The 13,084-nt window shown below is 38.3% G+C and overlaps 1 protein-coding gene across 4 annotated transcripts in view; it reads left to right on the top strand.

The window, feature by feature from the left end:
* Positions 1-13,084, top strand: part of ARNTL2 (aryl hydrocarbon receptor nuclear translocator like 2) — an 84,912-nt gene that overhangs the window by 37,381 nt on the left and 34,447 nt on the right. For 3 of the 4 annotated variants that reach the window (XM_035729206.1, XM_035729208.1, XM_035729205.1), the window contains exons 3-4: positions 552-653; positions 11,135-11,176. In XM_035729206.1, coding sequence (XP_035585099.1) covers positions 552-653; positions 11,135-11,176 — 144 coding nt within the window. The remainder of the gene's footprint in view (positions 1-551; positions 654-11,134; positions 11,177-13,084) is intronic. The other variant, XM_035729207.1, reaches the window with a different exon arrangement.

The raw sequence follows: 13,084 nt of genomic DNA, 5'->3' as shown, positions 1-13,084 counted from the left end.
TACATCCTAAATTATCAGTTTGCAGTCCCCACTCAGCTCAAGCTCAAAGTGATTGTAAGTCCTTTTTATTTTCTTTTTCTTCAGAATCATAAGCACCATTGTTCTTTCTTAGTATCTAAATAAGATTGTGGGCTGTTGAAATGGAGCCGTGAGTACTAGAAGTAACAGTTTTATGCCACATAGCGGGCATGGTTGAGACCTCACAGTGGTTTGGGGAGTGAATGGGAAAGTGGGGTCCATGGTAGGGGAAGTAATAGAAACATGCAAAGTACTGGCAGGTAGTGATTTTTTTTTGGCAGAAGACAACACTGAAAATTAGCCAATTGCCCACAGTTTAGAAAATGAAGAAGCCAGGATGCAGAAATATCAAGCGGCTTGCTGAACATTACACAACTAGTTAGATCGTTAGTGTGGTACTTTCTTCGCTATACCCTGCTTCCTGTCTCTCTGCAGCTGGACAGGGTAGGGGACTTTTGGCACATGGGGGTAATCATGCTGTCCATTTCCCAACATGTATGGGGAGAGGTGACCCAAGACCTCCTTCCTTCCAGGTCAGGAATCATGACAGAAAAAGTGGTGGAAAAACTCTCTCAGAATCCCTTTACCTATCTTCTTTCAACAAGGATAGAAATATCAGCACCCGGTGGCAGCAGGTAAGTGCTGGACTTCCATTTAACATAATTCCTACCTGAGGAAGCTGTATAATGGCAGTAGACAGAGAGTATATACCCCACTGATTTGCTCATTACCTACCGTAGAGCTTCTCCATTCTGCCGCAATCCTTCTTTCATTCCACCATTTTCCATTCCTCTAATGAAATGATTGAGGTCAAAGTACTTTATGGGTTTTACAAAGTGCTGACTGTAGAGCATCCTTCCCAGAGACTCAGGGCATGAAAGCCAGTCATTAGACATGAAGTTGATTTCCTTGGTGGAGCCCCAGAATATTGGGTATTTTTTTTAAAAGATTTTATTTATCTGACGGAGAGAGACAAAGCGAGAGCAGGAACACAAGCAGGGGGAATGGGAGAGGGAGAAGCAGGCTTCCTGCGGAGCAGGGACCCTGGGATCATGACCTGACACAAAGGGAGACACTTAATGACTGAGCCACCCAGGCGCCCCTATTGGCTATTTTTAAACAAAGAAGAATGCATGAGAATGTTTACCATTTCTTCAGTGCTCTTGGTTTTGAGTGGAGAGCTGATTCTTTTAAAAGGGTCATTGATGAAGATTCCCTGGAATGTAGCCATTAAATATTTCCTGAGTACCTACTATGTGACACCCAGTGGACTAGGAGGGAGAAATACAGATGAGACAAAAGAAATGTGTACCAATTAGAAAGATACAGATAATTATTACACATTATGATAACTGCCATAATACACACCCTGGATACCATGGCAACCAAGACAGTTGGGCATTTAAATAAGACTGGGATTGGGAGGGTATCCCATTGTGTGTGTCTATATACACACACAACCTCTGCTTCCTGCAGAGGTTGACTTAAGGTAAGTTTTAAATGAAGAATGGAAGTGAGTCATTCAGAGCAGGGGTAGAAGAGGTATTTTAGGTAGAAGGAAGAACTGTGCAGAGGCATCGGGCATGAAATATGAAATAGCACTCTGCTATTCAGGAAACAAGTGGTTGGCACAATAGAGCAGAGGTGGGTGAAATGAACATGGACTGGGTTAAAGAGATCTGTTGAACTAAAGAATATAGAAATTATCTTGCATGCAGTCAGGAAAACAGAAGGATTTTAAGCATGAGAGGACTTGTCAAATTACATTTAAACAAAAATTGTGGGCCTTCGGACTTTTTTTATTTGGTAAAATACATATAACATAAAAATTGCCATTTCAACCATTTTTAATGTACAGTTCAGTGGCATTAGTCACAGTGTTGTACAACCATTACTGCTGCCTATTTCCAAAACTTTATTACCCCAACTAGAAACTCTGTATTCATTAAATAATAATACATACTCTACACCTCGTTTCCTTCAGTCCCTGGTAACCTCTAACCTACTTTCTAGCTCTATGATTTTGCCTGTTCTAGATATTTTATATAAGTAGAGTCATGCAATGTTTGTCCTTTTGTGTCTGTCTTATTTCACTTAGCATTGTATTTTCAAATTTCCTGTATGCTATAGCATATTTCAGAAATTCATTCTTTTTATGGCTAATATCCCATTGTGTGTGTCTATATACACACACAACATTTTTGTAACAATGTTACATTAATATCAGGTGTACAACCTAATCAACTTTTTTTATACATTATGCTATGCTTACCACATAAGCTATAATCTGTCACTGTACACTGCTATTACAATATCATTGACAATATTCCCTATGCTGTGCCTTTTATTCCCATGACTTATTCATTCTATAAGTGGAAGCCCGTATTTCCCACACCCCTTCACCCATTTTGCCCATCCCCCACCCTCCTTTCCTCTGGCAACCATTAATTCTCTGTATTTATATGTCTGATGCTGCTTCTAGTTTATTCATTTGTTTTTTTAGATGCCACATGAGTGAAATCATATGGTATTTGTCTTTCTCAGTCTATTTCACTTAGCTTAATACCCTCTAGGTCCATCTATGTTGATGCAAATGGCAAGATCTCATCTTTTATATGGCCATGTAATATTTTTTTTTTGTGTGTGTGTGTGTACACTACTACTTTATCCGTTTGTCTATTGATGGACACTTAGCTTGCTTCCATATCTTGGCTATTATAAATAATGTTGCAATAAACATAGGGTTGCATACATCTTTTTAAATTAGTGTTTTGGTTTTATCGGGTAAATACCCAGTAGTGGAGTTCTTGGATCATATGGTATTTCTGTTTTTAATTTTTTTTTTTTAGAACCCCTCCATACTGCTTTCCACAGTGGCTGTACTAATTTACGTTCTCACCAAAGTTCACGAGGGTTCCATTTTCTGTATATCCTCTCCAACACTTGTTATTTCTCATCTTTTTGTTTTTAGTTATTCTGACAGCTGAAAAGTATTATCTCATGGTTTTGACTTGCATTTCCCTGATGATTAGTGATTAGCATCTTGTGTCTGTTGACCATCTGCATGTCTTTGGAAAAATGTCTATTCAGGACCTCCGCCCATTTTTATTTATTTTTTATTTTTATTTTTTTAAAGATTTTATTTATTTATTTGACAGAGAGAGACACAGCAAGAGAGGGAACACAAGCAGGGGGAGTGGGAGAGGGAGAAACGGGCTTCCCGGTGAGCAGGGAGCCCGACGTGGGGCTCGATCCCAGGACCCTGGGATCATGACCTGAGCCGAAGGCAGACACTTAACGACTGAGCCACCCAGGCGCCCCCTCCGCCCATTTTTAAATCAGATTGTTTGCTTTTTGGGTATTGAGTTGTATAAGTTCTTTTTAATTTTGGATATTGACCCCTTATTAGGTATGGAATTTGCAAATATCTTCTCCCATTTAGTAGGTTGCCTTGTTATATAAAAGTTGCACAACGGCTTTTTATTTTGGTGTAGGTCCAATAGTTTATCTTTGCTTTTGTTTCCCTTGTCTTAGGAGATATATCTAGAAAAATACTGTGACAGCCAATGTCAGAGAAATTACTGCCTGTATTCTCTTCTAGAATTTTTATGGTTTCAGTTCTCACCTATAGGTCTTTCATCAATTTTGAGGGTTTTTTTTTTGTGAACGGTGTTAGGAAGTGTTCCAGTTTTCCCAACACATTTGTTGAAAAGACTTTCTTTTGCCCATTGCATATTCTTGCCTCCTCTGTTGTAGATCAATTGACAATACACATCTGGATTTATTTCTGGGCTCTCTATTCTGTCCCATTGATCTATGTGTCTGTTTTTGTGCCAGTACCATACTGTTTTAAATACTATAGCTTTGTAGTGTATCTTGAAATCTGGACCTGTGATACCTTCAGTTTTGTTCTTTTTCAAGATTGCTTTGGCTATTTGGAATCTTTTGTAGTTCCATACCAATTGTAGGATTTTTCATTTTAGTTCTGAAAAATGCTCTTGGTATTTTGATAGGGATTGCATTGAATCTTGACATTGCCTTGGGTAGAATGGACATTTTTTTATTTAAATTCAATTAGCCAACATATAGTACATCATTAGTTTTTGATGTAGTGTTCAATGATTCATTAGTTGCATATAACAATATTCTTTAATTCCATGAACATGGAATATCTTTCCATTTATTTGTGTCATCTTTAGTTTCTGTCATCAGTGTCTCACAGTTTTCAGAGCATAGGTCTCTTACCTCCTTGGTTAAGTTTATTCCTAGGTATTTTAGGCTTTTTGGTGCAGTTGTAAATGGGATTGTTCACTGAAAATCTCTTTCTGCTAGTTTGTTATTAGTGTATAAAAATGCAGTGGATTTTGGTATTTTAATTTTATATCCTGCAACTTTACTGAATTTATTGGTTTTAATAGTTTTTTGATGGAGTCTTTAGAGTTTTCTATATGTAGAATCATGTCATCCACAAATAGTGACAGTTTCACTTCTTCCTTACCAGTAGGATTGCCTCTTATTTCTTTTTCTAGTCTGATTGCTGTGACTAGGACTTCCAATACCATATTGAATAAAAGTGGTGAGTGGACATTCTTGTGTTGTCCCTGATCTTAGAGGAAAATCTCTGAGACCTTCACCACTGAGTATGATGTTGACTGTGGCTTTTTTCGTATATGGCCTATATTATGTTGAGGTATGTTCCCTCTAAACCCACTTTGTTGAGAGTTTTTATCATGAATGGATGTTGAATTTTGTCAAATGCTTTTTCTGTATATATTGAGAAGATCATGATTTTTTTAAAAAGATTTATTTATTTATTTTAGAGATTGAGAGCACAAGCAGGAGGAGGGGCAGAGTGAGAGGGAGACAAGTAGAGTCCCCATTGAGCAGGGAGTCCTACGTGGGGCTTGATCCCAGGACCCTGAGATCATGACCTGAGCTGAAACCAAGAGTTGGACGCTTAACTGACTGAGCCACCCAATCATCCTGAGAAGATCACATGATTTTTATTCTTCATTTTGTTGATATGGTGTATCATGTTGATTGATTTGCAAATATTGACCCATCCTTGCATCCCCGGAATAAACCCTGTTTGATTATAGTGAATGATCTTTTTATTGTTGAATGTAGTTTTCTAATATTTTGTTGAGGATTTTTGCATCTATGCTCATCAGAGATATTGGCTTATAGTTGTTTAGTTTTTTTGTTTGGTTGGTTTTTCTGTAGTGTCTTTGTCTGGTTTTGGTATCAGGGTAATGCTGGCCTCGTAGAATGTATTTGGAAGCTTTACTTCTATTTTTTTGAATAGATTGAGGAGAATAGGTATTAACTCTTCTTTAAATGTTTAGAATTCGCCTGTGAATCCATCAGGTCCTGCACTTTTATTTTATTTTTATTATTTTTCTTTTAAAGAGAGAGAGTGTGAGTGGGTTGGGGGAGCAGAGAGGGAGAGGGAGAGAGAGAATCCTAAGAAGGCTCCATGCTCAACGAGGAGCCGACATGGGCTCAGTCTCACAACCCTGAGATCATGACCTGAGCTGAAATCAAGGGTCAGATGTTCAACTGACTGAGCCATCCAGGTGCCCCTGGTTATTTTTTTTTTTTAGTTACAGATTCAATTTCATTACTAGTAATTGGTCTGTTCAGATGTTCTATTTCTTCCTGATTCAGCTTTAGAAGATTGCATGTTTCTAGGAATTTATCCATTTTTTCTAGCTTGTCCAATTTTTGCCATATACTTGTGTAGTATTTTCTTATAATCCTTCCATATTTCTGTGGTGGTCTTACTTTTCCTCTTTTGTTTCTAATTTTATTTATTTGGATCCTTTCTCTTTTTTTCTTGATGAGTCTGGCTAAGGGTTTATCAATTTTGTTTATCTTTTCAAAGAACCAGCTCTTGGTTTTATTGATTTTTTTTCTTGTCTCTACATCATTTATTTCGCTCTGATCTTTATTATTTCCTTCTACTCATCTTGGGCTTTGTTTCTCTTTTTCTAGTTCTTTTAGGTGTATGGTTAGATTGAGCTTTTTTCTTGGTTTGTTTGTTTTGAGGTAGGCCTGTATTGCTATATATTTTCTTCCTAGAACTGCTTTTGCCACGTTCCAAAGATTTTGGACTATTGTATTTTCATTTTTCTATATGAATTTTTTTATTTTCTCCTTGATTTCTTTGTTGACCCATTGTTGTTTAGCCTCCATTTGTTTGTGGGTTTTTTAGGTTTTTTTGTGATTGATTTCTAGTTTCATACAATTGTGGTTGGAAAAGATGCATGGTATGGATTTCAGTCTTCTTAAATTTATTGAGACTTGTTTTGTGGCCTAACATGTGATCTATTCTGCATAATGTTTCATGTGCACTTACAAAGAATGTGTACTCTGTTATTTTTAGATGGAATGTTCTATATATGTGTGTTAAATCCATCTGGTCTAATGTGTTGTTCAAAGCCACTATTTCCTTATTGATTTTCTGCCTGGATGAAATACCCATTGACGTAAGTGGGATGTTAAAGTCCTCTGTCATTATTGTATTACTGTCAGTTTCTCTGTGTTCGTTAATGTTTGCTTTATGTATTTAGGTGCTCCTATGTTAGATACATGAATATTTACAATTGTTCTATCCTCTTCTTGGATTGATCCCTTTATCATTATGTAATGGCCTTCTTTGACTCTTGCTACAGTCTTTGTTTTAAAGTCCGTTTTGTCTGATATAAGTATTGCTAACCCGGATTTTTTTTACCCCACTTCCATTTGCATGAATATTTTTTCTATACTTTTGCTTTCAGTCTATATATGTTTTTAGGTCTTTTGTAGGCAGCATTTGTTTTTTATCCATTCAGCCACCCCATGTCTTTTGATTATAGCATTTAGGGCATTTACATTGAAAGCAATTATTTGTAGGTATGTACTTATTGCCATTTCTTTTTTTTTTTTTCCTGGCTGTTTTGGTAGTTCTTCTCTTGCTCTCTTTCTTTGTGATTGATGTGTTTCTGTAGTATCATCTTTGGCTTTCTTTTTCCTTTTTTTGTGTCTATTATAGGTTTTGGGTTTGTGGTACTATGAGGTTCATATATAACATCCTAAGTATATAGAACTCTTTTTAGTTGATGGTCATCTAAGTTCAAACACGTTCTTTAAAAAAAACCTTATTTCGCCCTTTCCTTCATGTTTTACGTATATGCTGTCATATTTTATATCTTTGTTCACCATTTTCTAACATCTAATTATGGCCATTTCTTTTCCACTTAAGTTCCTTTAACATTTCTTGTAAGGCTAGTTTAGTGGTAATAAAATCATTTTGGGGGGAACTCCAGTTCTGAATGATACCCTTGCTAGGTAGAGTATTCTTGGTTGTAGGTTTTTTCCATCAGTACTTTGAATATATCATGCCATTTTCTTTTGGCCTGCAAAGTTTCTGCTGAAAACTCAACTGATAGCCTTGTAGGGTTTTTCTTTTTTTTTTTTTCCCCAGATAAAATTTTATTCAGAAGGCTAATTTTGAGTGCTGTGAATTATGTAAGACTGTTGAATAACAGATCTGTACCTCTGAAACAAATAATACATTATATGTAGGGTTTTTCTTGTAGGTAACTTTTTGCTTCTCTTTTGCTGCCTTTAAAATTCTCTCTTTATATATTTATTTTTAAAGTAGGCTCTGTGCCCAATGTGGGGCTTGAACTCATGACCCTGAGATCAAGAGTAGTATGCTGTACTGACTGAGCCAGCCAGGTGCCCCCAAAATCTCTCTTTATCTTTAACCTTTGACATTTTATGTGTCTTGGTTTGGATCTCCTTGGGTTCATCTTGCTTAGAACTCTGTGCTTCTTGAACCTATATATCTATTTCCTTCCCTATGTTAGGGAATTTTTCAGCTATTACTTCTTCAAATAAGTTTTTTCCCTTTCTCTCTTGCTGCTTCTTCTAGGTCCCCTATAATGAGAATGTTTTTTCACTTGATGCTGTCTAAGAGATCCCTTAATCAACCTTCATTTGTTAATTATTATTTTTTTGTTTCGTCATTCAGCTTGTGTGCTTTTCACTAGCCTGTCTTCCAGATCGCTGATATATTCTGCATCCTCTAATCTGTTGATTCTCTCTGATGCATTTATTTCAGTTACTGTATTCTTCAATGCTGATTGGTTCTTTTATTATTTTTTTTATCTCTTTATTGGAGGTCTCACTGAGTTCATTCACTCTTCTCTCCAGCCCAGTGAGCATCTTTATGATCATTACTTTAAATTCTTTATCAGGCATATTGTTTATCTCCATTTCATTTAGCTCCTTTTTCTGAGGTTTTGTATTGTTCTTTCTTTCGGAGCATATTTCTCTGTCTCCCCATTTTGCCTGACTTCCTGTGTCTGTTTCTATGAATTAAGCAGAATAACTACTTCTAAATTTGAAGGAAAGGTCTTGTGTATGGTCATCCCCTATGTAGACCTTGTGTGTTTGGTGATTTTCACTGGCTGGAGATGTGGCTGGCATGGGCTGGGTGTCCCAGGACTCCACACAGTGGGCACCCTGGCAGGATAGCTGAAGTGGGTACAGGTCAGTGTGGTCCCTGGGCTCTCCCTGCAGCAGGTGCCCTGGCAGGATAGCTAAAGCTAGAGTGGGTGCATGCCGGGTGTCCCAAGGCTCTACATCCAGAGGGAACCTTGACAGTATAGCAGAAGCTGACATGGGTATTATTCGGAGTATCCTGGAGCTCTCCACACAGAGGGCACCCAAGCAGGACAGGTGAAGCTGAAGTGGGTGTATCCCAGGAGATCCCAGGGCTCTCCATGCAGTGGGCACTGTGTCCCAACAGCTAAAGCTAAAGCTGTTGCAGGTCAGAGTGTTTCAGGTTCTATATGCTGAGGACACTCTGGCAGGATGTCTGAAGTGAAGGTAAGCTGGGATTTCTGGGGGCATTGTTTTCAGGGGGTGATCTGGTGGGGTGGCTGGAGCTGAAGCAGTGTGTGGACCAGGAGACCCTTGAGTTCTTTGTACAGGGGGTGCCCTGGTAGGATAGCTGAAGTGGGTGCAAACAGGTATGTTCTAGGACTCTCTGTAGAGAGAATGCCTTAGAGGGGTGTCGGCTGGAGCTGAGGCAGGGTACATGCCTGGCCAAGGAGGGGTCCTGGGGTACTCTGCACAGGGGTTGCCATATATCACATTTTGTCTCCCCATTCATCTGTTGGTGGGCATTTAGGTTGTTCTTATCTTTTGGCTACTGTGAATAATGCTATTATGAACATTGATGTACAAGTATCTGTCTGAGTCCTTGCTTTAAATTCTTTTTGGTATATACCTGGGAGAATTGCTGGGTCATATGGTAATCCTATGTTTAGTTTTTACGGAACCACAGAAACTGTTTTCGACAGTGGCTGTACCATTTTACATTCCCACCAGCAATGTGCGAGGGATCCAGTTTCTCCATATCCTTGCTGACATTTGTTATTGTCCATTTTTTAAAAGAATTTGGCTATCCTATCAGGTGTGAAGGGGTACAGACTTACATTTTCAAAGAATCACTTGGGAAACAGCAAGGAGGATGGGCTGGAGGCGGAAAACCCAAGAGGCAGAGAAAATAGCTGAGAAGTTCTTGCTAGGGATTGTTTACTGACCATTGGTCTAAGAAGGTGGTCCTGGACAGCAGTGCATGGGAAGGGAAGGACATGTTATGACACACTTAAAAGAGAATTCATGATTTTTGGTTAAAGAGAGCAGGCATACAAGAAGTGTTCAAATTTTCTGACTTGGTTACCTATGTGGAGGATAATATTATATGCTGAGATCACGGGATAGATGGTGAATTCAGTTTTTGATGCAGTAACAACATGGTAATTCTGGGATCTTCAACTGGGCAGTTGGATATGAGAGTCTGGAACTTAGGGGTGATGCCTGGTCTGGAGATAGACATTCACACATCATTAATGTTCAGAAAGCCATTGCAGTGATTGGCATGAATTCAGTCACTGGGGGAAGTGTATGGAGTGGGAAGACTTGGGGGCTGAGGATATACTCTGGGGGCACTTGGGCCTAAACCCTGTAAAGGGAGGAGGGAAATCCTACCCCAAATGTGAGAAGACATGGTTCTGAAGCAGGAGTAGTATCTCAGAAACCAAAAGAAGAAGATTTTAAAAAGAGGAAGGCATGAAAAGGAGCAAATCTGGAGAATGTTTTGATAGTATTTGCAATTACCTAGGTTTGTGCTGCAAACAAGAAATGAATTGTTTGGCTAATACATGATTGTGCCTTTTTTTCTGTTCTACCAGGGACCATTAAACAATAGTATTTTTGGATTTCATAAGTACAGTAGGTTTGAATTTCACCATTTCTTTTGAGTTTTTTTTTCTTGTAGTTGACAGTGTTATATTAGATTTGTGTGTATGACATAGTGATTTAACAATTCCACACAGGACTCAGTGCTCACTATGATAAATGTACTTACCATCTGTCACCATATGATGTTATAATATTATTGACTATATTCCCTATGCTGTACTTTTCATCCCTGTGACTTATTTATAACTGGAATTTTGTACCTCCTAATTCCCTTCACCTATTTTGCCCATCCCCTCATCTACCTCCCCTCTGGCAACCACCAGCTTGGTCTCTGTATTTAAGAGTCTATTTTTGTTTGTTTGTTTTGATACATTTGGAAATATATTTTTAAAAATATGTATTTTTAAAAACTACTCAGCCTGCATAATTTTTAATGTGGAATGTATTCTGTCACCATCAGTATATTTCATTCTAGTAGTGGTCTGGTGGTAACTACATTTCTTAAATACACATATACACACACGTGTGTGTATATGTGCATATATAGACACACACATTTAATATTATTCATATGAAAATTATATTTCTCAGGATTCGCATGAGATAATTTTTGTTCATTGTCAGTTAACAGTTTTTGTTGCCCTGTTGGGGATGATGTGCCTGTCAGCCTTAGGAGGAGAACTGCCACTTGTGTTGACAATAATAATCACTTCCGGTCATTAGGAGCTCAGGGTAGCATTTCTAACGAATGACTTAATAGAAATTAAGAGGATGGTACTTAATCTCACATTTATTTTCTTTCAAGAATTACGTAAAAGCTGTTTCCTGTAGTTTGACATTTTATTCTGCTTTTTTGTAGAATGGAAGATGGTGAACAACAAGGAAAAGTGAAGTCCTTCAGGTACATTGAACCACTGAGATTGATAGATGGTGGGTGGAAAAGGTTGCACCAAAGTAAAAGGTGACGTCAAGATAGAATTGATTCATGAATATTAGGTTTTTCTCATTTGGTACCTGTTACCTTTTCTTTCAACTTGAATAACATTTTGTCTTAATGTGCCTTTAAATTTTTCTTAGAGGGACTGTTTATTAAAGTATTTCCTTTAAGCCCTAGAGCAAAGCTGATTCATGCCATAAACAAATAAAAATTACTTCTGAGGAGCATCTGATTGTTAGGAATTCATCCTCATAAATTCTTTGGCAATTGTTTCAACATATTCTCAACGTCAACAAAAATTTTTCTACAACTGGCAACATGGCCAGATCTCAGTTTTGCTTTTCCTTCATTTATTCTGGTTTTTGATATGATTTACAAAACACTGACAGGGGTCAAAGTGGCAGTAACAGTACACAGAATTAAGAGCCAGCCCCTGCTGCTAAATTATCAAGCAGAGAACCAGCCTCTGGTAAATAAGGCTTTCTCGAATACAGTCCTCCGGTATTCTTTTCAGGTGCATCTCCTTCAAGTAAAGTGCCTTATTCAAAAACTAGCTATTTTGCCTTCCTCTGGGTTTCCTAGCTCCTACCATCATCATTCATTGTTCTCCACAGGGCCTTGCTCCCACCCGTTCTCACTCGTCTCTAACACCCTGCCTCTGAGACAGAACACCCCATCTGCTATGCATTCCTGGAAACAGGCATCTCTGCCCATTGCTCGTGTCTGTTGCTAGTGGGTAATACTGGTGGAAATGAGAGGTGATAACTCTAGCAAGAGGATAACTATAACATTCTTCTAATCATAAAATTTTAATCTAAAAATTACTCTTGAATGGACCAAAGCATAAGTATATAACTAAATTTTATGTGAATGTACATATAATTTGAATTCCATCCAGTTCACTCAAAAGTACATATTTTGTTCCAGGAGTGACGTGACCCAAGGGTGAATGGTTGTGGGGAGGCGGGGGACGGGGAATATTATCTCCATTGGTTTTCATTAGTGTTCTCCCCTCCCCCACTCTTTTATGTGGAAAAATTACATTTTCTTTCATCTGATTTAAAGTTGCCATAAAGACAGGTCAGAGCAAGTGTCCTTCTTTCCCATCAGACTGTCCTTTTTAAACTCTTCTTATGTGGAAATTCTGGAGGTGCCATGATCTGAGTGTTGTAGGAGAAACAGACAGATGTTTACAGTTAAGTGTGAAGAGTAGAAGAGCCTAACTCAAATGTAAGGTACAAATAAAAGATAGACATTTTCCCCCTACATTTTACCATCTATGAAAAAGGTCTTATCAATGCCCTCTTCCTGTTAATTGGCAATGTTTTTCTTTCCTTGTGACGTTTTAAATAATACTGAATTTTCAACAGATGGTGACTTAGGTCTGGTGACATGGTCACGGTGTAAAAGATACTGAGACAACTGAGAGAGGAAGGGGCTTCCTCAGGTAGTAGTCACAGATGGTTTCCAGGAAGAATAACTGAGCTGGGTGTTGAAGAAGGAAGAGGGTTTTTCCAATATAGAAGGGAAGGACATTCTAAGCTTAGCAAAGAGCAAGTCAGAGGAGATGTGAGGTGACTTGGCATGTGTGAGGACCAGCAAGTCGTTTGGCATTGCTGCGGAGTAACATGTGGAGCTGTAGGGAATGCACGGAGAGAGGAAACTGGAAATGAGGGCACAAACCAGGTCACGGAGAACCTTGGGGTGTCACGTGGGAGTTTGGCCCTTCCTCTTAGGCAGTGAAAATACATGTTAGCAGTTTGATGCAATGGAATTAGACGACTTCGTTTTTTTTAGAGTGATAATTCTGGAAGTCGGGGTTTGTATAGACTGGAAGAGGAAGATGCGGGAAGTATAGCAAGTTAAAAGGCT

This window comes from Zalophus californianus, chromosome 9, assembly GCF_009762305.2.
Source record: "Zalophus californianus isolate mZalCal1 chromosome 9, mZalCal1.pri.v2, whole genome shotgun sequence".
In the NCBI taxonomy this organism is placed as follows: Eukaryota; Metazoa; Chordata; class Mammalia; order Carnivora; family Otariidae; genus Zalophus; species Zalophus californianus.
The sequence above is the reverse complement of the archived record's forward strand: the minus strand, read 5'-3'. Positions and strand labels throughout refer to the sequence as shown.